Genomic DNA, 22,855 nt, shown 5'->3' with positions numbered 1-22,855 from the left:
CTCTAAAATAAAGGGATCAACATATAAGAGCAGCGGTCGATGATTAGAGCCCACATCTTCTAGATGGTGAATCACAACATTCCCAAATTTCGATGACCAGATAATTGAAGCTAGCCCTTTGTCTAAATGTTCCTTGATGTGGGATCTTCCCTCCCTTCTATTATTCCAGGTCATGGGTTGTCCTATGTAACCCAAATCCATCACTCCTAGATCATCAACCTAATGTTGAAAAGGAAAAATTTTAGCCTTGAAATTAAAGTTACGCCCCTTGCTTTTCTTGTGGACTAAGAAAAGAATTAAAGTCACTAATCAACATAAAGTCACAGGTCAAATTAGATTTGTACTGAGAAAGAAAGATAAATTGATCATAATGGCATTCATCAATACTACTAGCGTAAAACAAAAAGAGCATTCCATTTTTCATTAATCAAAGGGCCAACAATACAAGCATGAATAAAAAAGTCTTTAACATGAATCATAGAGATATCACAACCCCCCTTCCATGCAAGACATAATCCCCCAGCTGAGCCCCTGGGATCTCTAATAGATACGTCAAAGAAACCACATTTGTTCATCTACTTCTTCACAAAATTACCTTTATTTTTGGTCTCCATCAAGAAGATAATATCCAGTGAATGGGTGGAGCATAACCCTTTTAAGTGGTGGAAAGTCAGGGGGTTCCCCACGCCCTGACAATTCCAACTTAGAAGTTTCATTTATCCATTTGGGGCCATTTCTGGTTGGCTATCTCCACCATGTCAGATTGAGAGTGAGAAGTGCAGGTCTTCTAGTTTTCTTGCTCAGAATTTTCATCCACTCGATACCTTATCTCATTGCTCAATTGTTGAGAAGGTGTTACTTCATTCTCCTAAGATTGTTGTGACTTATTTGAAATTTCTCGAATAATCACACCCTAGTTAGTCGCATTCCCTACTCTAGCTAACCTCTTCCAACAACACTTCTATTTGGGTAGATTATTATCAACTTCCTTGTCTTAATTTTTTGCAGTTCGAAACTTCTGCTCTACTAAGCCTTTTTTCTGTCTCTGAGATAAATTGGGCTTAAAGAGATCAATAGCTATTTTAACTAGCTCATCCTGCGGTATATTAGCTCATGAGGGTCCAGGTTGACACGAGGGACGGTTAAAAGGCCATGATTTTCTGAGAGAGCCTATTTTTGCAAGTCCTAGGATGTGCTAGGTTGGTGATTAGGTTTAGTGCTGTTTATGGGCTTGGTTGTTGTTTGGTCTTGGGTAGAAAGAAATAGGCCTTGTGATGTAGTATGCTACTAGACCTTGGAGAAAAGGTTTAGTTCAGTAACATCTACTTCCAAAAAAGATAAAAGAAGGGTTGGTAGGATTTCCTTCTACGGGGATGGAGGAGGTCGGGGATGGAGGAGGTCTGACCTTTTGTCTGGTTAGGGTGGCTAGAGGCAACTGTGCCATGTTGAAAGTATGAGAGCAGATAAGGATAATCTTTAAAAAATCTGGGGGTGTTAACTCCTTTTATACCAATACTAGCAAGATATTAACCAAAAAGATCCGGGAAGTTTGGGTGCTGCTACTATCATTGTTTGAGGGGTTTAAGATTGGTTCACTACCCAATGAATCACTAAAAAGGAAGTTTCATTTTGCATTCACACCAAGGCTCTGTTCATGATAAAAAAAGGTACGATTTGCAACTCGATTAGAACTCGATTGTGGCTCAGTAATGCTATGGGTTTGGATTTGAGTTTGAAAAATTGAGATCGTTGGCAACTGTGGAGTGTTAGAAGGAGAGTCGGCGGCTGCAATAGGTAGTAAAGTATACCTAAGATTTGTTTTATCCGTTGTTTTTTGTGGAAGAGAGATGTTCATGGTTATATTAGGTGATGTATTGGAGTTGGAGGATAGATGATTCCCTAGAGAGATAAGTGGTTAGTTGCAGATAAGGTTGTTAGTGGCTAATTTTAGAGCTATTGTGTTTGGCTTGAGGGATGGTTTGTGATGGCATGGGAATTGGAAGGAGGCTTAGGGATAAAGAGGTTGCGGTGAAATGAGTTTGTTCTCATCTATGGCCCAAAAGTTAACTTTGATGTTATATTCCCCTCCTCCTCTACCCTAATCAGATGCCCCATAATCCCACATCCAAAGCATATGTCTGGGAGTTTCTCATAGTGCAGCGTTATCCATTATATATCGCCATTTGGTTTTTTGCTGTGGAACCCAGGGCAAAATGGCTTATTCAGTGGTATGTCAACTCTAATTTGTAGGAAGCTATGATACCCAATAAGATCTTCTTGAGATAAATAAGCCTCGAAAGTTTCCACCAGATTCCCAGTAATTCTTGCATTTTCCAAATTAATCTGTATTGGAGGTAGCCCATGTATTGTAGCCAAAAAGGGGACTATGTGATAGCCAATCCATCAAAGGCCAAATATGGTGGTCATTCCTGCAAAGCAACATGTTGGTTATGGACATTCCAAGGGCGATTTCTCAAAACATTTTGAGCATCTACCTCGTGCTCAAAAGTGAAGATGAAGGAATTGTTTCTTTTTGCAGTAATATGAAACCCTCTTCTAGGGTTCCATGCCTTCATGAGAGCTACCTTAACGATCCCTTGACTAAAGGTTTTGTGAGAGAAGATTTTACCCATTAAAACCCATCACTGTGAGATAGATGTAACTTCCTGGCTTTTAACTAGTTGGAGAACAGTATCTTGACAGTGAAGATTCATGGCCTCATTGATGATTTCTATGACATTAGGTTCGTATTCAAACATGTTGAGACATTGAAGGATAGTGAGATACAAAAATAAAGAGGTGTAAATGCAAGAAGGAAGTAGGTGTGTTGGAACTAAGGCAAGGGTTGATATCTCAAAAATAAAGAGCAACAGAGTGCAGAGCCTTAGAGCTAGCAGCGTACTTCAAGGGTTTATTTGGAAATATTACGTAATTCTATCTAAACACTGCAAGAAACTTCCCAGACATCTTTGTGGAGGGATAGATGCCCTTGTTACCTATTAAAGTTGTATTATAATAGTCATCACATGACTATATTTAATTATAAAATAAAAATATAAATAATATAATATAATGATAATTTTTATTTTAATATTTAATTTATTTTTAATATTAACTATAAGCGATAATTGTTATATTAATTAATGATCAAGTAACAATGACTAAGTGGTAGTGATAATAGCGATAGTGGTGATATGATGATGATGACGACGACAAGGTGAGATGATAGTAATAGTAATAATAATAACAGTAATAATAATAGTCAAATAGTAATGGTATTAATAGTATTAATAATAAATAAAACAAATATTTATGATAAAATTTATTTTTATGTGAAATAATTATTATATTATATTTTAAGTGTAATAGATTATATTATATAATTATTATCTCATTATATTATATTTACATTAACAAACAACGTAGTTGAACATGTAATATAATTATAATTATATTACATATTTAATTACGTCATACTAAATATGACTGATATTATAATAATTTTATTTCACTTTGTATTAAATCATAAATATGCAATAAATTTTAAATTTAATATATATATATATATTATCCTTGTATAATTTGAAAAACACAAAAGGTTTTGGTTCCAGAATGAAAAATATATATTTTTAATTTTTTAACAATAAAGAAAATGTCGGTTTAGTCAAGAAATAATAAATTGAACAATTTACAAATCGAAACCATAGCAACCTTGTCCAGTTTTGGTTCGCTCTCCCTCCTCAACCGTAGCTGGCGGTTTTGGCTTAGAACTGGCCTTGACTAGATTGCTGGCTAAAACTACTGGGGAGAAGCAAAAAAATTAAAAAAAAAAAATAAATAAAAATAGAGACGTTATTAGGTTGAGTAGAATTCTCAGAGGCAATTGATGAAGGGAGAAAATTATGAGAAGGGTAAGAGGAGGAGGGAGAGGGAAAAGAAGGAGAGGAAAGCGACGGGTGAGAGTAATACTACTCAGGGAATCAAGGGTTTTCAAACCCAGCTCGGTTAAAGAACAGCTAAAGATTTAACGTTATTCAATGGAGATTTAGTCGATATAATATTAAATAAATATTAATTATATTATAAAATTAATAATGTCTTTAAAATTACAATAGTATATATTATAATTAGTAATTTAAAATACTATATAAATAATAATTAGTATAATTTTAATTAAATTCTAATATATAAATATTTTTAAAAATAATATAAAATTTTTTAATTAAAATTTAAATATTAGAAGATGATAATAATAATAATAATAATTTACGATAAAAAACATTTAAATTAAAATGTTATAATAATAAATTTATTCGGTTCAATCTCGTTCATACTAAGTATTTTTAGAATAAAGGTTTATGACCAAGCTGGATCACTCGCAACGTTAGAAGAAGCATAAAGTAATATTTCCTTTTTATTCTCACCGTACCTGTAAAATAATTGAAAATTTGAAAAACTGATTATAATAGATAAGGATGACTCTGTGTTTACTAAATTAATATTAAAAAAACTTTATATTATAAATTAAAGTTTAAAAATAATATAAATTAAACAACGACAATAAGTGAAATGTTACTTTTTAACTCTTATGGAGCACATCTATTGAAATGAAATATTTTAAAAAAATAATACCAATGCAATATGTTTTCATCGTTACTTTAAGTAATCTAATATACGCTTAGTATATGTAAAAATTCAAAGTAGAAAAACACATTTATAGGCTAGAGTGAGCAGATTTTGGCTTGAATTAAAAAATTAAATCGAATTGAATTAATTTAGTTTAATCAGTTTGATTTTAAAATTTAATTAATTTGATTTGATTTATAAATTTTGATTAATTGGTTCGATTTAGTTATTTTTATAAAAAATTTAAAAAATTAAACTGAACCGAACCGAAATTATATATATATATATACATATATATATATATATATATATATTAAGAAAACCTTAAGATTTTTGAGTTCTGATTTCTCAGTTTTTTTTTTATATTTTTGTTATTGAGATTTAATATTGAAAATATAAAGTCTTATAAAATTTAGTTTAATTGGTTTAAAACCGAACAAAATTAATATTTATCGATTTGATTGTCTCTTAATGACCTGTTTGGTTCGATTTTCAAAATTCTTGATTTTTAATTTTAATTTTATAAGTTTAATTTAGTTCAGAACTGAATCGACTGTTTGCATACCCTTTTATAGGCCACATTAATGACATAATGTTATGTCAAAATAATAACGAATGAATTTATAATTTTTTATAATTTGTATAATTTGACTTAAAATTTAAACTTTGAAATAATAATTTCATAAATTTTTATAATTTATTTAATTTTAATTAAAATTTAAATTTAAAAATAAACAATTAACACCTAAATTTTATCAAAAAAATCTTATAACATTATAAATTTTTAAAGTGTTTTATAACACAATTCAACTTCAGTATATATTTCATTATACACCTTGATTGTTATAAAATTAAATTAAATATTCTTTAATTTACTGATATGACAGTTAATATTTTTTAATATATTGATATAATAATCTACTAATTAAAATTTGAATAATATTTTTATTTTATATGAGTTAAAATATATTATAATATGTCTATAAAAATTAAATTGTGTGATTAAATGCTTTAAAAGGTTAACGTACTATGATTTTTTTTTATAAAATTTAAGTGTTTTATCTAAATTTAAAAATAATTTTAATATTAATTAATAAAATTTTATTATTATTGTTGGTGGTGTTGTTGATTTTAAGGAAAAGTACAAACAGATTTCTACCCTGTAGCTTTTGCAACCTTAGTCCTGTGTTTGTGTGTTTGTTTCGTGACAAAGCGTTGCCTTTTGCTTGATGCAATTTGTGGTATCGAGACAAAGTTGACGACGCCATCATAAAATGTTGAGGTGGAAAAAAATAGATTAAAAAATTAAATGAGCTTTAAAATTTTCAGCCATGACTTTTTAATTAAAGCAAAATAAATATATATTTAATAAAATATTATTTTTTTAATAATAAAATATTATTATTTATTTTTAATTAATAAAATATTTAAAATAATAATTTTAATATTATATAATTTTTATTCATTTTCAAATTTTTAATTTTATTTTAATTAAAACTAGTTAATAATTTTTAATATTTAAAATTAGGAAAAATGATATTTTATTACTAAAAATAATATTTTATTAAATGTAAACTTATTTAGCCTTATTAGAAAATATATTAATATATTTAATCCAAAACTTAATTTTAAATTTATTTAACTTTCTAGTAAAAGTAGAGAGTTTATTTGAACTTTTTTTTAGAAAAAAAAAAACAATTAGTAAACTCATGGATTCACAAGAAATAAGGAAAAGAAAAAAAAAATGGCCTAAAGATGAAAACTTAAATCCTTAAATTTCTTTCTTTTTTTAATAAAAAATTTGAGAAATGAGAACTTAAAACTGACTTTGATAGGTAAATAATATATATTCAATTACCGATAAACATTCATTCTTAAAAAACAATTCACTTCTTCCTTATACTCCTTAGATCTTATTCTTTCTCATCAAATCCCTATCTCTCCATTATTTTCCCATATAAGATTTCTCCCATTTCTTGTTTTTATGCACATTATCTTTAACGAAAATTTTACTATTTATTTTCTAGGTTTTACCATTAATCAATATTTAATTTTTATATTTTGAAAATTAAATAATTTAATCTCTCAATTTTAATTTTGTTAGGATTAAAAGTTTCGTTGTTCAATTTGACTGTTAGTCTCACTAATTTCATAGGTCCAAGGAGAGAAAAAGAAAAAAACATTTAAATGACTAAATTCCCTACTATTTCTCTATCTTCCCCTAATGTTTCTATCCCTCTTTCTCTCCCTCTCCCCCTACTATCTCTATTCTCTCTCTCTCTCTCTCTCTCTCTCTCTCTCTCTCTCTCTCTCTCTCTCCATGTTTTTCTCTCTTTCCCTAATTTTTCACTTTCTTCATTTGAATCTCTCCTCTCTCCCATTTATGTCTCCATTTTTTCTCCTAAATAATAACAAACTAGCAAAAAATTACAATCCCAGCAAAAAGTTCAATGTCAATCTCAACAAATCTTGGTGAACCTAACCATATTTTGGCAATCTCCAACACTTATCTTTACTTTTCCTCAAATTGTATTGCATATGAATTGCATGTTAAGACTAGAGTGGTTCAATTCAAAAAACTCATTTCAAGACCATGTTTGGAGCTTTAAGAATTTACGAGAAAAAACTCAACTCCAGATCCTTAGTTTAGGGCTTTGAAGATTAAGGACTTTACCAAACATGTAACACCCCAAAATTTTAAATTTTATTATTTTATGAGCATTTTTGGTATTTTAATTTTATTTAAATTTTAGGAATTTTTTTGAGATTTTTCGGATTTTAAAAATTGGGTTCGATTTTTCGAAAATATAAACTTTGATGATTTTTAAAAATTAATTTAAAGACCACGTGGCAAAACTAAAAATATATTTGGAGTCTACGTATTTTTTTGAGTTTTCTGAAATTTTTTTGAAATTTTTGGACCTCGTTTTCGATCCTGAGGCAGAGTAAAAATTCAAGACCGGATCGGACCGGCCTTTTCTTTTTCTTCCTTCTTCCTCCCGCGCGCGTCGACCTCTCTCCCTTCTCTCTCTCTCTCTCTCTCTCTCTCCCTCCTCCTCCCTCGCCTTCCCACCTTCCCACTGGCACCTCTCACCTCGGTCCTCCCCACGGCGCCGCACTGAAAGTCAAACGGCCTCTGAAGGGACGCGCAGCGCGCGCGATGTTTCAACTTCCCAGCCCAAATCCGGCTGATCCGGCCACCAATTGGACCGGGTCTTGTGTCTAAAACCATCTACTCGGCGAGAGCTTTCCATAAACACCAAGAACACCGAAATCCATCGAGCGGTTTGTCCAATTGTTCCTCGGGAAGTTTTAGCCCATTTTGACTTTCGGGCTAGATTTCTCACAAACCGTGAATCCCACGAGAAGTCGAGAGCTTCGCGGCGACATAAATTTCAAAATTTTCCGACACCGTTTTTCAGTGGGTCCTACGGAACTTCGCAGTGTCTTTTCGAGCATTAAATGAGCTTAGAAAATTCTGAAAAATTTATGTACTAACCCCCGTGTTGTGGGCTTCGTGTAGGTATCCTCAATTCGCGGAAATTCGACAGTTGATGGTGCGCAAATTTCGGGCAGAACGGACTGGAAAAGTCTCCGAATTGGACCAAGGTTTTGGCTACCCCCCATTGTCAGATGTCCCGAGCGCGTCCCTGAAGTCGGAATCGGCAAAGGTAAACCCGAACCTTGTTTTTTTGTAATTTTCTAGTGCTTAACTAGGATTAAAAATCCATAAAATATTCGTGGTAGCTCAGAAAATTATGATTCTTTTTGAAATAGCCTAGTAATATTGCTAAGGACCGCGGGGCAAAGTTTTAGAATTTTTTAGAGCTTGTTTGGGCAGTTTTTGCAAAAATGATTAATTATAAGGACTAAATTGAAATTTTACATATTGTGATGAATGACTGATTTGATGGGCCCAGGAGGGGCTGTGTGATGTGATTGAGTTGTGGATATATGGATTGTGAATATAGAAGTGTGTTTTGAGCCCTTTTACAGGTTGGGTAGATCCTAGGTATAGGGGAGACTCTGCCGGATTTTCGGCACGACTTATGACGTATTTGGTCTTTTCTTGATTGTATCGAGTCATTTCTATTAAAAATTGTAATGTAATTGTCAGGTGAGCTGGGACAGCCTTCTTCCTCCGCTCAGCCGCCTCAGTGACCACCGTCAAGTTGTGAGTAAAATATTAATTTTAACTGTAATTTCGATATTATTATATGTTCAAGCATGCCCATGCATCACTTATATGCATATATTTATGTAGATAAACTCTAGGCACGATTTATGTTGCATTGATAACTGTTAAAGTGCCATGGATATTGTTGTGGTAATTTGGAGCAGTGTGCGTGTGTTGGCGTGCGTGTGATGTGGTGTGGACTATGGATAGGACGGGTAGTCACGGCTTGAGTTCTTCGCTGGGACCCGATCCTTCGAGGGATAGTCATGGCTTGAGTTCTTCGCTGGGACCCTCGATTTGGTTTATTAAGCGAAAGTCCGGCTTGAGTTCTTCGCTGACACCAGGTTGGATTTAAGAGAGCTGTATAGGGGATCAGCTCCCATATATTATGACTGATACTACAGGGTGTGTGAGTGCTCCAAACTACCTTTTTGATGTTATGATGTGAAAATGTTGTTGATGTTGCATTTCACTCTACAGGGTGCATTAGTTTTAGATAGCTATAGAGATTATGGTTAAAATTGATATTTTACTCTCTGAGTCGAACGCTCACTCCTGTTCAATATTTTTCAGGCTACAGGAGGATTTTATTGCGGTTAACCTGCTTTTCTCCTTCGCAGGTTGTTTATTAATATTTGTGTAATTTTATTTACTCCTAGAATTTCTGCATGTGTTAGAAATGTTGATCTGATTTGGGTCTGTAAACTAAATTGTTATTTTGGACCTGTAAACTTAATATCCTATGTATGTTTGATGGATTGGATGAGGGAGCTGAGCTCCCATTTATTTTTATGCTGATGAGTATATGGAGGGTGAGCTGAGCTCCCTAATTGAGTATTTATTATGTTTACAGGTCGGATGAGTCAAAACTCCCCGTTGGTAGGTCCATTTTATGGCCGGACTCTGTCCGGTTGATTTCTTGAAATTGGGCCCAAATGGGCCTTAGAGTTGGGTTAAGTGAATAGTTGGGCTTACTACGGGCCTCGGGGGCTTTAGGCTGGCCCAGGTCCTAGTGCCGGTCCGGCCCATAGGTTGGGTCGTGACAAAACACTTATAGAACAAAGGGCCAAGAAGTTAGCCCTAAAAAATACCAAATATCTCTTCTCCTTGCCATAAAGACCAAGCCCACCCTTTTTTGTTTCATCATTGACAACAATAAGCAATTCATTGCTAGTTTCATGGCAATCAACCAAACCCATTAATTTTTATTCCTTAACCTTTTCTATAGAGAGAAAATGGCAATGGTTATAAACTTTTTTATTAACCCTCAAAACAAAGTTTTTTTATCCATTCTCTTCTTTCGACTTGTGGGATCCATTCAAAAAACTCCAATTTTCCTTTTTTCTCTTCAATCATCTCTGGTCATAATTTTCCTTTTCTTAATACTCGCATAGACTAGAAGGAGATTCCAAAAGCTCATGTCTTAAAGGCTAATCTTCATGGCTTGAAAATCATTCTTAGAGGCAACAGGGAATGATAGTCTTGATGATTGTATTGGAAAAGGGTGATGATTGTATTGGAAAAGGGTGATGAAAAGGAAGTATTTAGAGGGAAATAGGAAGGCTCAAAGTCAGAGTGGAGAAGAAAATGAGAGAAAGGTTGAGATTTGGAAGTGATTTGAGAGACAATGAATTTGGGAGGTATAGAGATAGAGGCCATTAAAGAAGAACCATTGGAGTAGCCAAAGGAGGAAAGTTCGTTTAGGGGTTTAGAGGGTGGGCCTTGGGTTGGGTAGTTTTTTCTTTTCACCCAAAATTAACAACAAATTGATTTCAAATTAGATTGAGGGGCCTTTAATTTTAATGGAAACAAAAGTCAATAACTAAATTGTTTAATTTCTAAAATATAGCGACTAAGTAGTAATGAATGGTAAAAGCTAAGGGCTAAATAGTAAATTATCCATCCCTAACCCATATTCCAAATTGAAGATGCTCCATCATTTGCAAGCAATGTAGAGCATGGATCTCAAAGTATTTGTGTGGCCATCCATCCCCACTTAAGATTACCGATACACCTAGAAATGAAGGTCAAAGATTTTATGCCTAGGGTTAATATCATCCTCATAATAAGTGTAATTTCTCTCTTTGGGTTGATCCTCCAAGATATAAAACGTGTGATGAAGTTATAACAGTTATGATTAGTGAGATAAGGAACTATGAGGAAGAAATTGCAGATGCTCATGCAAGTGAGGTTGAATTGGAGATGGAACTGAGAAAGAATGAAGAGAAATAGACACTCTTGGAAGCTACAAGGTGCTTATATGTATTAGAGATTTTTGAGGCAAGAAAGTAATTGAATAAATAAGGATGTTATTGCTATTTGTGATTTAGGAAGTACATGTGTTTGAAATTGAATTATTTGTGTATTTGTGTTTGTGAATTGTACTGTCACTATTACTTGAGTCTTTCCTAAAATCACACCCATTTTCAGTGACAAAATCATTCTTCAATTGCCTATGCAATTTAAATATGTCTATAACTATGGAATGCATTCTTAAGGTTGATATTGTATGCAAATTAGAGATCTTTCATACAATAAACAATATTAAGCACTTAAGTAGATGGCATATTGCCATGACAATGTATAAAGTTTTTATTGGACATTAAGATATTGTTGTTATTAGGTAATTTTTTATAAATTACTATATTTATTATTAGTGCTTATTCATATTTTAGGTTTCCATTGATAACTCATTTTGTTTTTGTATATAAAGGTACATATCATAATATATTTATATTATGTGTTCAACTTTAGAGACATTTTAATCGATCAATCAACCCTTAAATCTTATTGAATTTTGATAATTCTTGGATCAATAGCTTCCTTTACTAAGCTACTATCATACGAGATAAAAAAAATCCAGAAGTGAATCAACACATTATTCTGAAATCCCTCAAAACCACAATAACATCAAAATGAACCCTAATTTTGAGCATTGTGGCTTCAAACTCCAATTTCTCTTAAATTACTAAGTTCCACAATACGTGCGAGTACTCATTAGAAAGCTTACATGATAAACTACAAAATGCAAAAAACCTAACAACAATCCCTCAAGTGTAGCTCAAGTTATACCCAATTAAGTTGGGCTCAAAAGCACACATAAACTAACAAGTTCATCCATTCCTCCCCAACCCACATGACCACACAAGCTCCTACCTAGCATTCTCAACGGTAGATAACGCCAATATCCAACGGCTATTATTCAAACTTCCTTATAGGAGCGATCCGCGTGCTGGGCCTATCAGCCAATCACAGATCAGCTTTTGGATATGCTTCACGCACACTCGACTCTTTAAATCCCCAACGTTTCGTCATCTTGGCATTCAATCAAAATTGCTATTCTGCGGTCCTCTATCCAATTCAATCCCATTTCTTCACTCAATTTTCCGTTCTCGATTCCTAAACGCCAGATTTTTATTCCGTTCCATCCTTAATGGCAACTGAAGATCCGGCCTCGGCTGTGGAGGCCAATTCTGAACCGGTCACCACTGAGCCTGTCGTGGAACCACCTGCCACCAAGACCGGTAAGACCAAAAAGGCTAAGGAACCCAAAGCCAAAAAGGCTACTGCACCTAAGAAACGCAGTCCACCATCTCATCCTCCATATGAAGAGGTGCGTCCCATGCCTTATAATATCGTTTTCAGAGTCGAATTTGATTTCTTTTAATTTAATTTAATTCATGAAATGTTAAGTCTTTGTCCTCTGTAGATCTGATTTAGTTTGTTTGTGTGGTTCCAGATGATTAAGGATGCCATTGTGACTTTAAAGGAAAAGACTGGTTCAAGTCAGTATGCGATTACTAAGTTCATTGAAGAGAAGCAGAAGCAGCTACCTCCTAACTTCAAGAAGCTGTTGCTATTCCATCTGAAGAAGCTTGTAGCTGCTGGTAAGCTTGTGAAGGTGAAAGGATCATTCAAGCTCCCACCAGCAAGGTCATCGGCACCAAAGCCTGCTTCTCCTGCTGCTGCTCCAGCCAAGGCTAAGAAGAAGCCTGCTGCCTCCAAGCCTAAGCCTAAGCCCAAGCCCAAGGCCAAGGCCAAGGCCAAGGCCAAGGCTACTGCCAAGCCAAAGGAAACCAAGTCGACGAAGGCGGCTACCGCTGCTCCAGCTAAGACGAAGGCAGCTGCTAAGCCTAAGGCGAACCCTAAGCCGAAGGCTGCTGCCAAGCCGAAGGCTGCTGCCAAACCAAAGGCCGCGCCTGCTAAGGCTAAGGCTCCTGCCAAGCCTAAGGCTGCGCCTGCTAAGTCTAAGCCTGCTGCAAAGCCTAAGGCTGCTACGGCTAGACCAAAAGCTAAGGAGAGACCGGCTAAGGCGGCCAGAACATCGACAAGGACTAATCCAGGGAAGAAGCCTGCGGCTTCCAAGGCGGCGCCGAAAAAGGCTCCTGTTGCAAAGAAGACGCCTGCTAAAAGCGTGAAACCGAAGAGCGTAAAGTCGCCGGCGAAGAGGGCTTCAGCTAGGAAGGCAAGGAAGTGATTGTGACAGAGAGGCATACCATAGGCTGTAGCGTTTGTAGGATAGTTTTGTAAATTCGGTTGCTTGGAGGTGTATTTGGGTCCATGTGTGGCAGTTGGACAAAATAGAAGACATCGGATTTTTTGTTTTTATTTCTCGAGTTTCAAACAATGTAAGTTGTATGATCAGTTGACCTATTTATGATATAAATCTTTCTTACGAACTTATCTCCTTTAGAGTGGGTTTTAGCTTTCTAGGAAAATGTTTCAAAAGCTACAGACGTTACAGTGGCAGTTTTTACTGTTAAAATCACTCTGAATATATATTACATATCACATGGGTTCCTTTGGTTGATGGTGCAAATTTTGTGATTTCGGTAATCTAACACATGAATACTGAAAAATCGTCGCACAAAAAGGGGTTCTTCTTCGAAGTAAGTTCGATTGGTCGTCTGGTTTTTGGTGCATGCTTGAGGATTGGCGTTAAGTTTGTGAAAGGCAGCTTCCCTCACACGCTGTTGTTTTGTTTTTTTGGGTAGTTGAAGCTTGGTTGCTCGATTGAATTTTGAAGGGGCCTGAGATTTGATTCTTTCTTTCTTCACTCATCAAATTTCATGTGGGAGTTGGTTGCAATCACATTGTGGAGAACCCTAATGAGATGACATTGCTTCTACCACAGGTACATTTATAACCTAGCTCTTAAACTTTACATTGCATAGGTCCCTTTATGTGAGGTGGCTAATTTGTATTGTCTCTGGTAATTGTTTTGGTTGAAACCATTAACCTTTTACAGGATCTTGAAGCATTCTATTGTATGCCAGTGGTTTAGTGAAACAGAGTATCTTTTAAAATCTACATGAGTTTGGTTTGTCACTGCCAAGTCTGCCATAATGTTAAATTTCTGTTTTTATTAGTCTTGAAAAGGTTCTATTCAAGCTATATTAGGCATTGTTAATATTGCTACTCGATAGCTTTATCTAGTTTCTATATGGGTCGTGATACAAAGAGCAGTTGGGACTTGGCCTGACATTAGAGATGCAATGCACGGCAAGATATGGAAGTTCTCATTACTTTAACTGCTATACTCCATCTCGTAGATTTTAATAGCAACATTTTTTCATATAACTTAAATGCTAATTGTATTTGACTTTTACTGATATGAAAACTCAGTTATGGGCAATCACTTTGTTATTTGATTGTATTTTTAATTGTTTATACTTAATTGGTTTCAAATTTAAGATCTTTTGCAATTGTAATTCATAAATATAGATGTATATCATAGTAAAAGAAATTAATAAATATCAATTTTATTTAAATTTTTCTATTAAGTATTAGGAAATTAAAAAGTGGATAATAAGAACAATAAATTATATATATATATTAGAAGTGTGCCACTTGGCATAAACTTAGATGTGCTACTTGGCAACTGCACACTCTCATGACTAAGGGGGCAACACTTGACAGTTTCTTGCTAACTTTTTTTTTTTTTTTGAGAGTATCATTTTTTTCCCCTTTGTGTGTTTTATTTTCTTTGTGGATCTACATCATTATGCTTGTCTTGTGATTTCCTGCTTTAATCTATGACTTTTTCTTAACGTGCAAAATTTCTTTGATAGCTTAGTGTCTTCCAACCGAAGGAAGTTCATGCTAGTAGCACAACTTCTGGTTACTTATATTACTCTAGTCACTTGGAACTGACAGTTATAGAGATTTAAAATGACATTTATAGGGGTTGAAGGTCATATAACCATAGAACTAGGGATTTTTTTTTCTTTTAATTTGGTACTTTGGAAATTTAGAACTAGAGAAAATTTAATGTAGTGGAGTAATGGTTGAAAGGTATGATGGTACTCTTGTCAATAAGAGAAAACACTTACAACCAAAGTACCTGTAATCAAGGACAATATTAGCTGGCTACTTCAAAAGAGATTGTAAGGAAGAGTGAACTGATGATGTAAGTGGTGAAACAGTAGGGGCTGGAGGAAGGCAAAATGGATGTGGGTAGAGAACGTGAAGCAAGAACAGTTGCCTAGGATTTGATATTGCTCTAGCTTGTTACAATTCCAAAACAATGCCTAAAAACTCCCATAATGGAAGTTCTGTTTTTAGTTTTCTACAAATTTTCAAATGCTTCATATTTTTGCGAATTCTCATCTTATTGCTCTTCTTCATTGATGTCAATATCTCAAACAATGTCAAATGACCCTATAAAAGATTAGCAAGTATAACATGACTCCTGCAAAAGCCGTAGCAAAACATAAATCAACAACAATAGTAATGGAAATGCATGTTATCATTCATATCGTGTTGCTCATTTTTGGTTTATGTTGAGCATCAGTGAATTTTTTTTGTTTGGTAATTATCACTAGCATGATTTAGTCCACTCTGTATGTAGTAAAATTCAGGTCCTCTTTGGACGCAATGGAAGCCATTCTCCAACTGTGATTATGGGGCATGCAGCATGCTTTTACCCATCCTATTTTGATTGCTCTATTTATGCTTATATCTCCATGTCTGGTTTACATTTTTTCCCCCAATTCTCTCTCTTTATCTTAATTTTTTTTTCTAACATATGTTTTATCTTCCGTTTAGGTCCTGTTGTGTGATACACATTGCCTTCTCAGCTATTGAAAGCTAGCTGGAATGTTGAACTGTAATTTCATCATTGGTGTCTGATTGAATTAACTAAAGGTACAAACTAATGCTATATGTCTAATTTATTGGGTTGGTTTTATTTAATTTATGATTTATATGTGTGTGATGTACCCAAATATTTTTCTACTGTGGTGTGGTCATAACTTGTGAAAATGATTTTTGTTCTTGGATATGGTACATCATATTTGCTTTCTAGTCAAAATTCAAATCCTTCATCAAGGTGCAGGCTTGACTTTTGACCATGCTGATATGTCACTATTGGGAATTCAGTATTAGAAACATCTTTCACCACCTCCCTTTCCCTGCCCCAACGCCTTTTCTTTTTCTCATTTTGATGAGGATTTCCTGGTGATCTCCTACATTTCTCGTTCTTGTCACGTGTGAAGGATACGGGACATTTGAATAACAGACTTTTCCATGCTCAAACTTACTATAACAAATGTATGAAGAGTATGGATAGTGAGAGGAACTGGATTCCTATTTCCTAATGCAAATTTTCTCGTGATCTAACAGATAGATTTGCTGAAGTTTTTGAAACCTAAAATTGTGGGTCAAAATTTGGTTATGGTGTTTCAGAGACTTGCATTTCATTGTTGTTATCTTGTCTAGTTAGGGAGATGATAGAAACAAAATTTCTGCGTCTCTGATGGTTAGAGAATGTTTGATTATGTGCACCTTGTTCTTGGCCTAATGCTTCATGGGAAGATATTGGTATGGGCTTATCTTTTGAACTAGAAGTTGAGAGTTGTTGAGTCAATCCTGTTATTCTGAAATTCCTTTTGCAGAGCTTGCTTGTTAAATGCTAAATTTCTTTCAGATGTATTTATGAGTTTTGACAATGCCAATTCACATCACTTGTTGTTGTTTTTTATTTTTTTTATTTTTTTCATTTTCCAAAAAGAAAAAGAGAGAAATTTTATTCATATAGATTGCCTTAAAAGTGTGAATTGGGAAAAAAAAAAAAAAAACTGAAGGTTGGCCAATTCACACCGTCATGCCACAGAAAATTTGGAATTGATTTGTAATTCAGCACTTCATTAACTTGTTTGGTGTGCACAAAAAATTCATTTAAAATTCTAATCTTTAATTATTTGAAAAATTGGTTCTATTTGAACCAAATTTTGAAAATGAATTATATATTTAATACATAAGATACCAAATATGGGAATTTACAAATGAGTTTTATCTATGAATTCTATTTGTAAATAAAATTAATTCCATAGTCATTGTTCCAATCATAATGGCATAATGTTCATCTAAATTAAATTCTAAAGGAATGCATAAACAGTATTGTCACATGAAACATTGTAAATTTCATCTAAATAAAAAGGATAAGAAAACCCATTGACTAAGAATAGGATAGTTTAATAAAAAATAAAAAACACTGGTCGCAATTAAATGTTCCAACCAAGTACATTTGAGCCTATAGCAGATATGAATAAAATTTAGAGCCAATGCAATATAAAGTCATTTGAAGCAAGGCTATATATTCCTAATAAAAAATTCAAAATTGAATATTTAGCTTAATTTCACCATGATCATTGGATTTGTTCTTATTTTAGTACAATTCAATAAGTATCAATAAAATTATTTAACTTTGTTTTTTTCAATGAGGTTATTATTCCAAGATGTTGATAAAAAATTTTAGCCAAATTTTTGCATGATAACCAAGTTATTTTGTGTATACTTAATAAAATTAAAAATAAGCTATCATGTTTTCTTAATTAATAGATAAAAGTTTTGGCTAAATTTCTACTAAAATTTGGCAATAGTGACATTCTATAGAGTTGGTTGATGCATTTAAGTTTAGTGATTATGGGTAAAATTAAGTTGGAATATTTTGAAAGCTGTGGAGCTCCTAAGAGAAACAACTGTAACATCACCTATTAGAGGAAACTTAGAGAGAGAGGAAAAAAAAAAAAAGACTTTTGTGGATGGGTTGCAATATACATAATTAGATTTGAGGATAAAATTTGAAATTTAAATATCTAAAGATCATTAAAAATCCTAGTTTGATTCAGTGCTTCAATGTTGCTATGTTTGTTTTTAGTTTACAGTTATTCTTGTTTTGAATTTTAACTATCTCTAGAAACCTCTATCAGGGATAGAAGTTGGCTAATTTTATGTTGACAAGAGTTGTGAATGAAGATAACACTTGGTAAATGGCTTATGTTGTGGTGTGATTCTTCTCCTTTCTAAATATTATTCTCGTGTAATTCCAGTGTTGAATAATTATATGTGATGCCTTGTATCTTTTTTTCATTCCAATCAAATTTGCTAGTAAAATTAATTCTAGGTTGGAATTAGAGAGGGAGTGGCTACCTCCCATTATGTAAGCTTGATGGGCCTCCTAATGAACAAAAGAACGCATAAAATAGGAAGAGGAATGTTACATAAAAAACCAGTCATATTTAGCACAACCCTGGTGTGATATTCCTTTGTGAAACTTGGTGAAAAATCAGATGCTTGCTTCTATGTTGATCTTTTCCTCATAATTTCATCTGCATTGAACTTTAGCATATGATTTTGATCTTTCAACTTTTTGGATGCAATACTTCAACTCCTTTTGAATGTTTAACCTTGATGATGACAATACTATGTCTTTCCAAATTGAACCAGCCTCCATACTTGCGTTAGGGGACTTGTAAAGCTCATATATTGAGTCTGCTTCCTCGTTCAATCTACCCACCCCTTTTAAACAGTTTATCTCTTCTGGATCAACCAGCAGAGTCTTGTCTCTTTCTTTCCATCCGATCAACTTCACAGTTATTTTTATGTTAGTATTTGGATGAAGCACTATGTGAATAGACATTTTAGTTACAACTATAAGCATGAAAGCTAATGATATTTTTGTCATTTTTGCTAGCTTAATTATTGTCTCCATCCATTTTTCTTGGGGGACTAGAGTTGCTAAACTAAGGTTTTGTTTCAAGATAGAGTCATACTCGAAATAGTGGAGTCATGCTTGAGATAATGGAGTGTAGTCTTTGTGCTAATTAAACCTGTGAACTTCGCGGCTTTAAACCTTATAAAATTCAAGGTAATAAGATTTACTTTAACATGTAATTTACCCAAATTCAAATAAACCCTAGGTTACTCTGCTTTGCTTTTGCTATTTAAAAACTGTGAACTTCGGGGCTTTAAACCTTAAAAAAGTCAAGGTAATAGGATTTAGTTTAACATGTAATTTACCCAAATTCAAATAAACCGTAGGTTACTCTGCTTCGCTTTTGCTTTTTAAATAAGTTGATTGAATCTTGAGTTACATGTGTGACATTCTTCTCGATTTTATGTAGCCTGATTAGGACACGACCTTAAAGAAGATAGAAGAGAATAATGAAGTGACACAGGGAAAATTTGTACCTTAGGTGCTCCTTCCAAAGCGTTGGTGCAATATAGCCTAGCATTATCAACCAGTTGGCAGTAGGTTAGAAATGCATTTGCAAATCTCTTGTGGGATTTCAATTGTGACCTCACCCTTACAGCTCTTCTGCACATTATAGCTCTCCTGTATGCACTCACATTGCCCATTGTTGTATATTAGTATCTTACGAATGCACTCCCCCTTCCTCTTTGTTTTTGTAGTTAAATAAAAACATAAAATATAAGACCACAAGAATTGAATTAATAAATTTCTGCTTACCTTATGCCTCTGACAACAGCTAAATAAGCATCGCAAACAACCCCAACCAACTCTATCCTATATGATTTTCTCCTTTTGCATCCATCTAGAGGTTGTTCTTCTTCTTCAGTTTGTTCCCAGTAGTTCTCAGTTATGGTTCCATCACTGCCTACCTTGTAACCAGCTCCCATGCGATAACGTTTGCGGTGAACATTTCTGGCCATCGTTATTGTCTGCACGACAAATGGTACCCAAGAGAGTGTGCCATCCACGATCATGTCTCGCCCTTCATTCAAGGCTGTCACCAAGAGAGAAGATGCCGCATCTGTGGATGATTGGTGCACCTATTTGAAAGGTAAAATGGAAAAAGGAAAAACTTTCAACTGAATCCTACCATCAGAAATATTTAAGAATCTAATACTACCAAGTAAGAGCATCTAGAATATTGTCAGATGATGCATCAAGTATTTTTTTTGATTGGTTGTGCAATTGAGATTGTGAACGGCTTGTGCTTCTACATAAGAAAAAAAATAAATAAATGTTGTAAGATTCTTTTACAAATAAGAGAGAAGAATAGATTGACAGAGCAATGAAAATTGCTTTGGGAGTAGCACTGACTACTGAATGCAAATTGATGTGTGGAAAGGACTATTGAGCGTTGAGGGACCATATTGGCGGCAACTAGATAAAGAATTCTAGAATTAAGAATTTTATATTGTGGGTCCATTTGGATAAATAAGAAGTTGAAATTAATAGGTATGTAAATTTGATACTAATGTTGGTGTTCATGATTTTATACTCTGTTTATGATGGCACAAAGTCAGTTCGTTTGGATCATGGACCTTATCAAATGTTCTTTCCAAGATTGTGCTTACGGTCGTGGTTCAGTGGGGGTAGTGAAGGGTCGCATTATCTCACCAAATCAGCAGTTTGGATCATGTCAGCATGTCCTCTGGAGCTAAGTGCTCTGTAGATGACATCTGATTCTTTGAAGGCATCTGCCTCGATAATCAATGCATTTCCTGCTGCTCCTGCCCAAAATGGTCTGTTCATGATGCAAACCATATTGTTAGCTTAGGTTAACTTGTTTTTATAGACCCATGCGACTAATGATTCATCTTTAAAAGATTTGCTTTGTAAGCATTATGTATAAGCAAGTGTTATAGTTACCATGCCATTTGCTTTGCATGTAAGATTGAATATGAGAAATAAGTGGTTTTGAGATGCCTGCGTATCAACAATCATAAAATGCTGAAGTTTTCTTACTCTTGGAGAATGTCCTTAAGCACAGTGCTCTTCCCAGCACCCATCAAACCACCCATTAAAAGGAGGACTGGACTTCTGTCAGAGTGTGCCACTGGAGCCATAACCTCTGTACATCGTGAGTCATCATTTGATGCTATCCCCATTGCTTTCATTTCCTCCACCAATGTATTGAATACCCTAGCTACTTTGAGATCTTTTGTCACCCTTTCGAATCTCTGTTCTCTAAATTGGATAAGAATATATTGTAGCTTATCTCAATGATTATTTTCATGTGATGTTGCAGAGTGTACATGATAAAGCCAACAAATAAAGGGAATAAAGGATAAATTTTTTCTTGCATTGGATCGATCATGAATTCTCTAAAATACTTGAGCATGAGCGACGATACGCACCTTGTAGCCGCCATGACAATGTGCTTCAACTTCTTTTTGGGTTCCACATCAGCACTCAACACCTGAAATTAGATGATAAGAAAGCAACAGAAGCACAGTACAGGCAAAGACACTGCCAGGTCTAATAATATTTTATTTAGCTTTTCTCTACCTGATGCATGGTAGGATCAATAAGAGAGAATGGTAGACAAGTGATTAGCAGCCCTTATATATATATATAGTGTGTGTGTGTGTGTGTTACATATTACACGAGCAACAAAATAGTTGAAATATTCATGTGATTAGATTCTAGATTAAGAATTAAGATGAATCAGAGAAAATGCAATATATCGCGCTTGATGTTTTTCCAAGATTTTATGTAATAAAGTCTTAATTAATTAATGACCTGATGCATGATAAGATCAGCATGACTCCAATGAAAAGCAAAATAACTAAGAATGCATCTCTCAAGCTCCTCCAGAAGTTTTACAAACAACGAATCTGCTTCAACTTCATCTGCAAAAAATGTATGGATGTCTTCCTCACAGCTTTCGCTCTTGCAAATATATTCTGCAGCCAACTTGCAAAGATGGGGACATTCTCTCCTATCTGCAAATCCCATTTGCCTAGCTGAGCCAACTACACCAACCAATCAATATATAAAGAATAAACAAATTAAAAATATATGCAAGCAAAAAAATATATATATTTACCTGCATAGTGAGGGAACCTTTCAAGCTTCTCTGCTTGGCCTTCCTTTTGTTTTAAACGTGGGATGATCTTCCGATCCTTTGTATATCGAAAACGATAATGCATTGCTGCTGCAACGATTAAGCCAATTGAAGAGGCTACAAAGATCTGAGTGAAGGTTGGTTTGTTGTTATAATCTGAAGAAATAATTAAGGAAAGAATATATGTATGTCATTTAATTTGAGAATGAAAGATAATGAAAAGAAACAAAAATCAGTATATATTGGGTGAATGCTTAACTACATTTCAGCATGTTTGAGATTTCCAGGACAGAGGATTTTCTGTTTGATTTGAGGGATGTTGTGAAGATGGGAAAAAAAAGGTTGACATTGCATATCCTTCCTAGTTGCATGGTCTCCGTCATATTTGCTTGGAGACTTAGACTCTCGTAAAAGTAACTGGGCTCTCTATGCATTTTTTATCACAATGAAATCAACTGCTAACACATGTAATTGCTTTGACTTCTGAAGTCTATTATGAATTTTATTTTGTAAATCATTTCAATCTTTTTAATATCAACATATTAGTTTGGGGTTGGTGGGGAAGGGAAGGATAATAATAATAATATCACCAGGCTACTGATCCAGTGGGATTTTTTGACCCAATTGGTTCGACTAGAACACAAATTCAAAACCTTATATTCTGGAGACGACTCCATAATCTTGAAAATTTTAGCAAGTTCATTATGAATGTGCGTCAAGTAGTGGTGCAAACAATTCAGAACCCTTGTCCTGTAAATTACAGTATGAAGAGGTTAAGAAAAAAAAAAAAAAAAAAAAAAAAAATATATATATATATATATATATATAGAGAGAGAGAGAGAGAGAGAGAGAGAGAGAGAGAGAGAGAGAGAGATGTTTATATATATATATATATAGATGTTTCAGGAAACTTTATTGTCTACAACAGCAAATAACGATCCTTTGAGATCCC

At 34.0% G+C, this 22,855-nt stretch overlaps 1 protein-coding gene and 1 pseudogene across 1 annotated transcript; one reads left to right on the top strand and one right to left on the bottom strand.

The window, feature by feature from the left end:
- The first annotated feature begins 12,114 nt into the window (after positions 1-12,114).
- On the top strand, positions 12,115-13,482 carry LOC110647331 (histone H1). The gene is made up of 2 exons (XM_021801103.2): positions 12,115-12,416; positions 12,543-13,482. The coding sequence occupies exons 1-2, from the start codon at positions 12,237-12,239 to the stop codon at positions 13,278-13,280; spliced, it is 918 nt and encodes a 305-aa protein (XP_021656795.2). The 5' UTR covers positions 12,115-12,236; the 3' UTR covers positions 13,281-13,482.
- Positions 13,483-18,410: 4,928 nt separating this feature from the next.
- On the bottom strand, positions 18,411-22,087 carry LOC110647332 (calmodulin calcium-dependent NAD kinase-like; annotated as a pseudogene).
- Between the last annotated feature and the right edge of the window lie 768 nt (positions 22,088-22,855).

The sequence above is a fragment of the Hevea brasiliensis genome, chromosome 2 (genome assembly GCF_030052815.1).
Source record: "Hevea brasiliensis isolate MT/VB/25A 57/8 chromosome 2, ASM3005281v1, whole genome shotgun sequence".
In the NCBI taxonomy this organism is placed as follows: domain Eukaryota; kingdom Viridiplantae; phylum Streptophyta; class Magnoliopsida; order Malpighiales; family Euphorbiaceae; genus Hevea; species Hevea brasiliensis.
Note: the sequence above shows the minus strand (reverse complement) of the source record. Positions and strands in the feature narration are given on the sequence as shown.

Bases quoted from the DNA above. Each gene is read 5' to 3' on its own strand.
- LOC110647331 (XM_021801103.2), top strand. From the start codon at position 12,237: ATGGCAACTGAAGATCCGGCCTCGGCTGTGGAGGCCAATTCTGAACCG. The intron at 12,417-12,542 runs GTGCGTCCCATG...GTGTGGTTCCAG, and splicing joins CTCATCCTCCATATGAAGAG to ATGATTAAGGATGCCATTGT.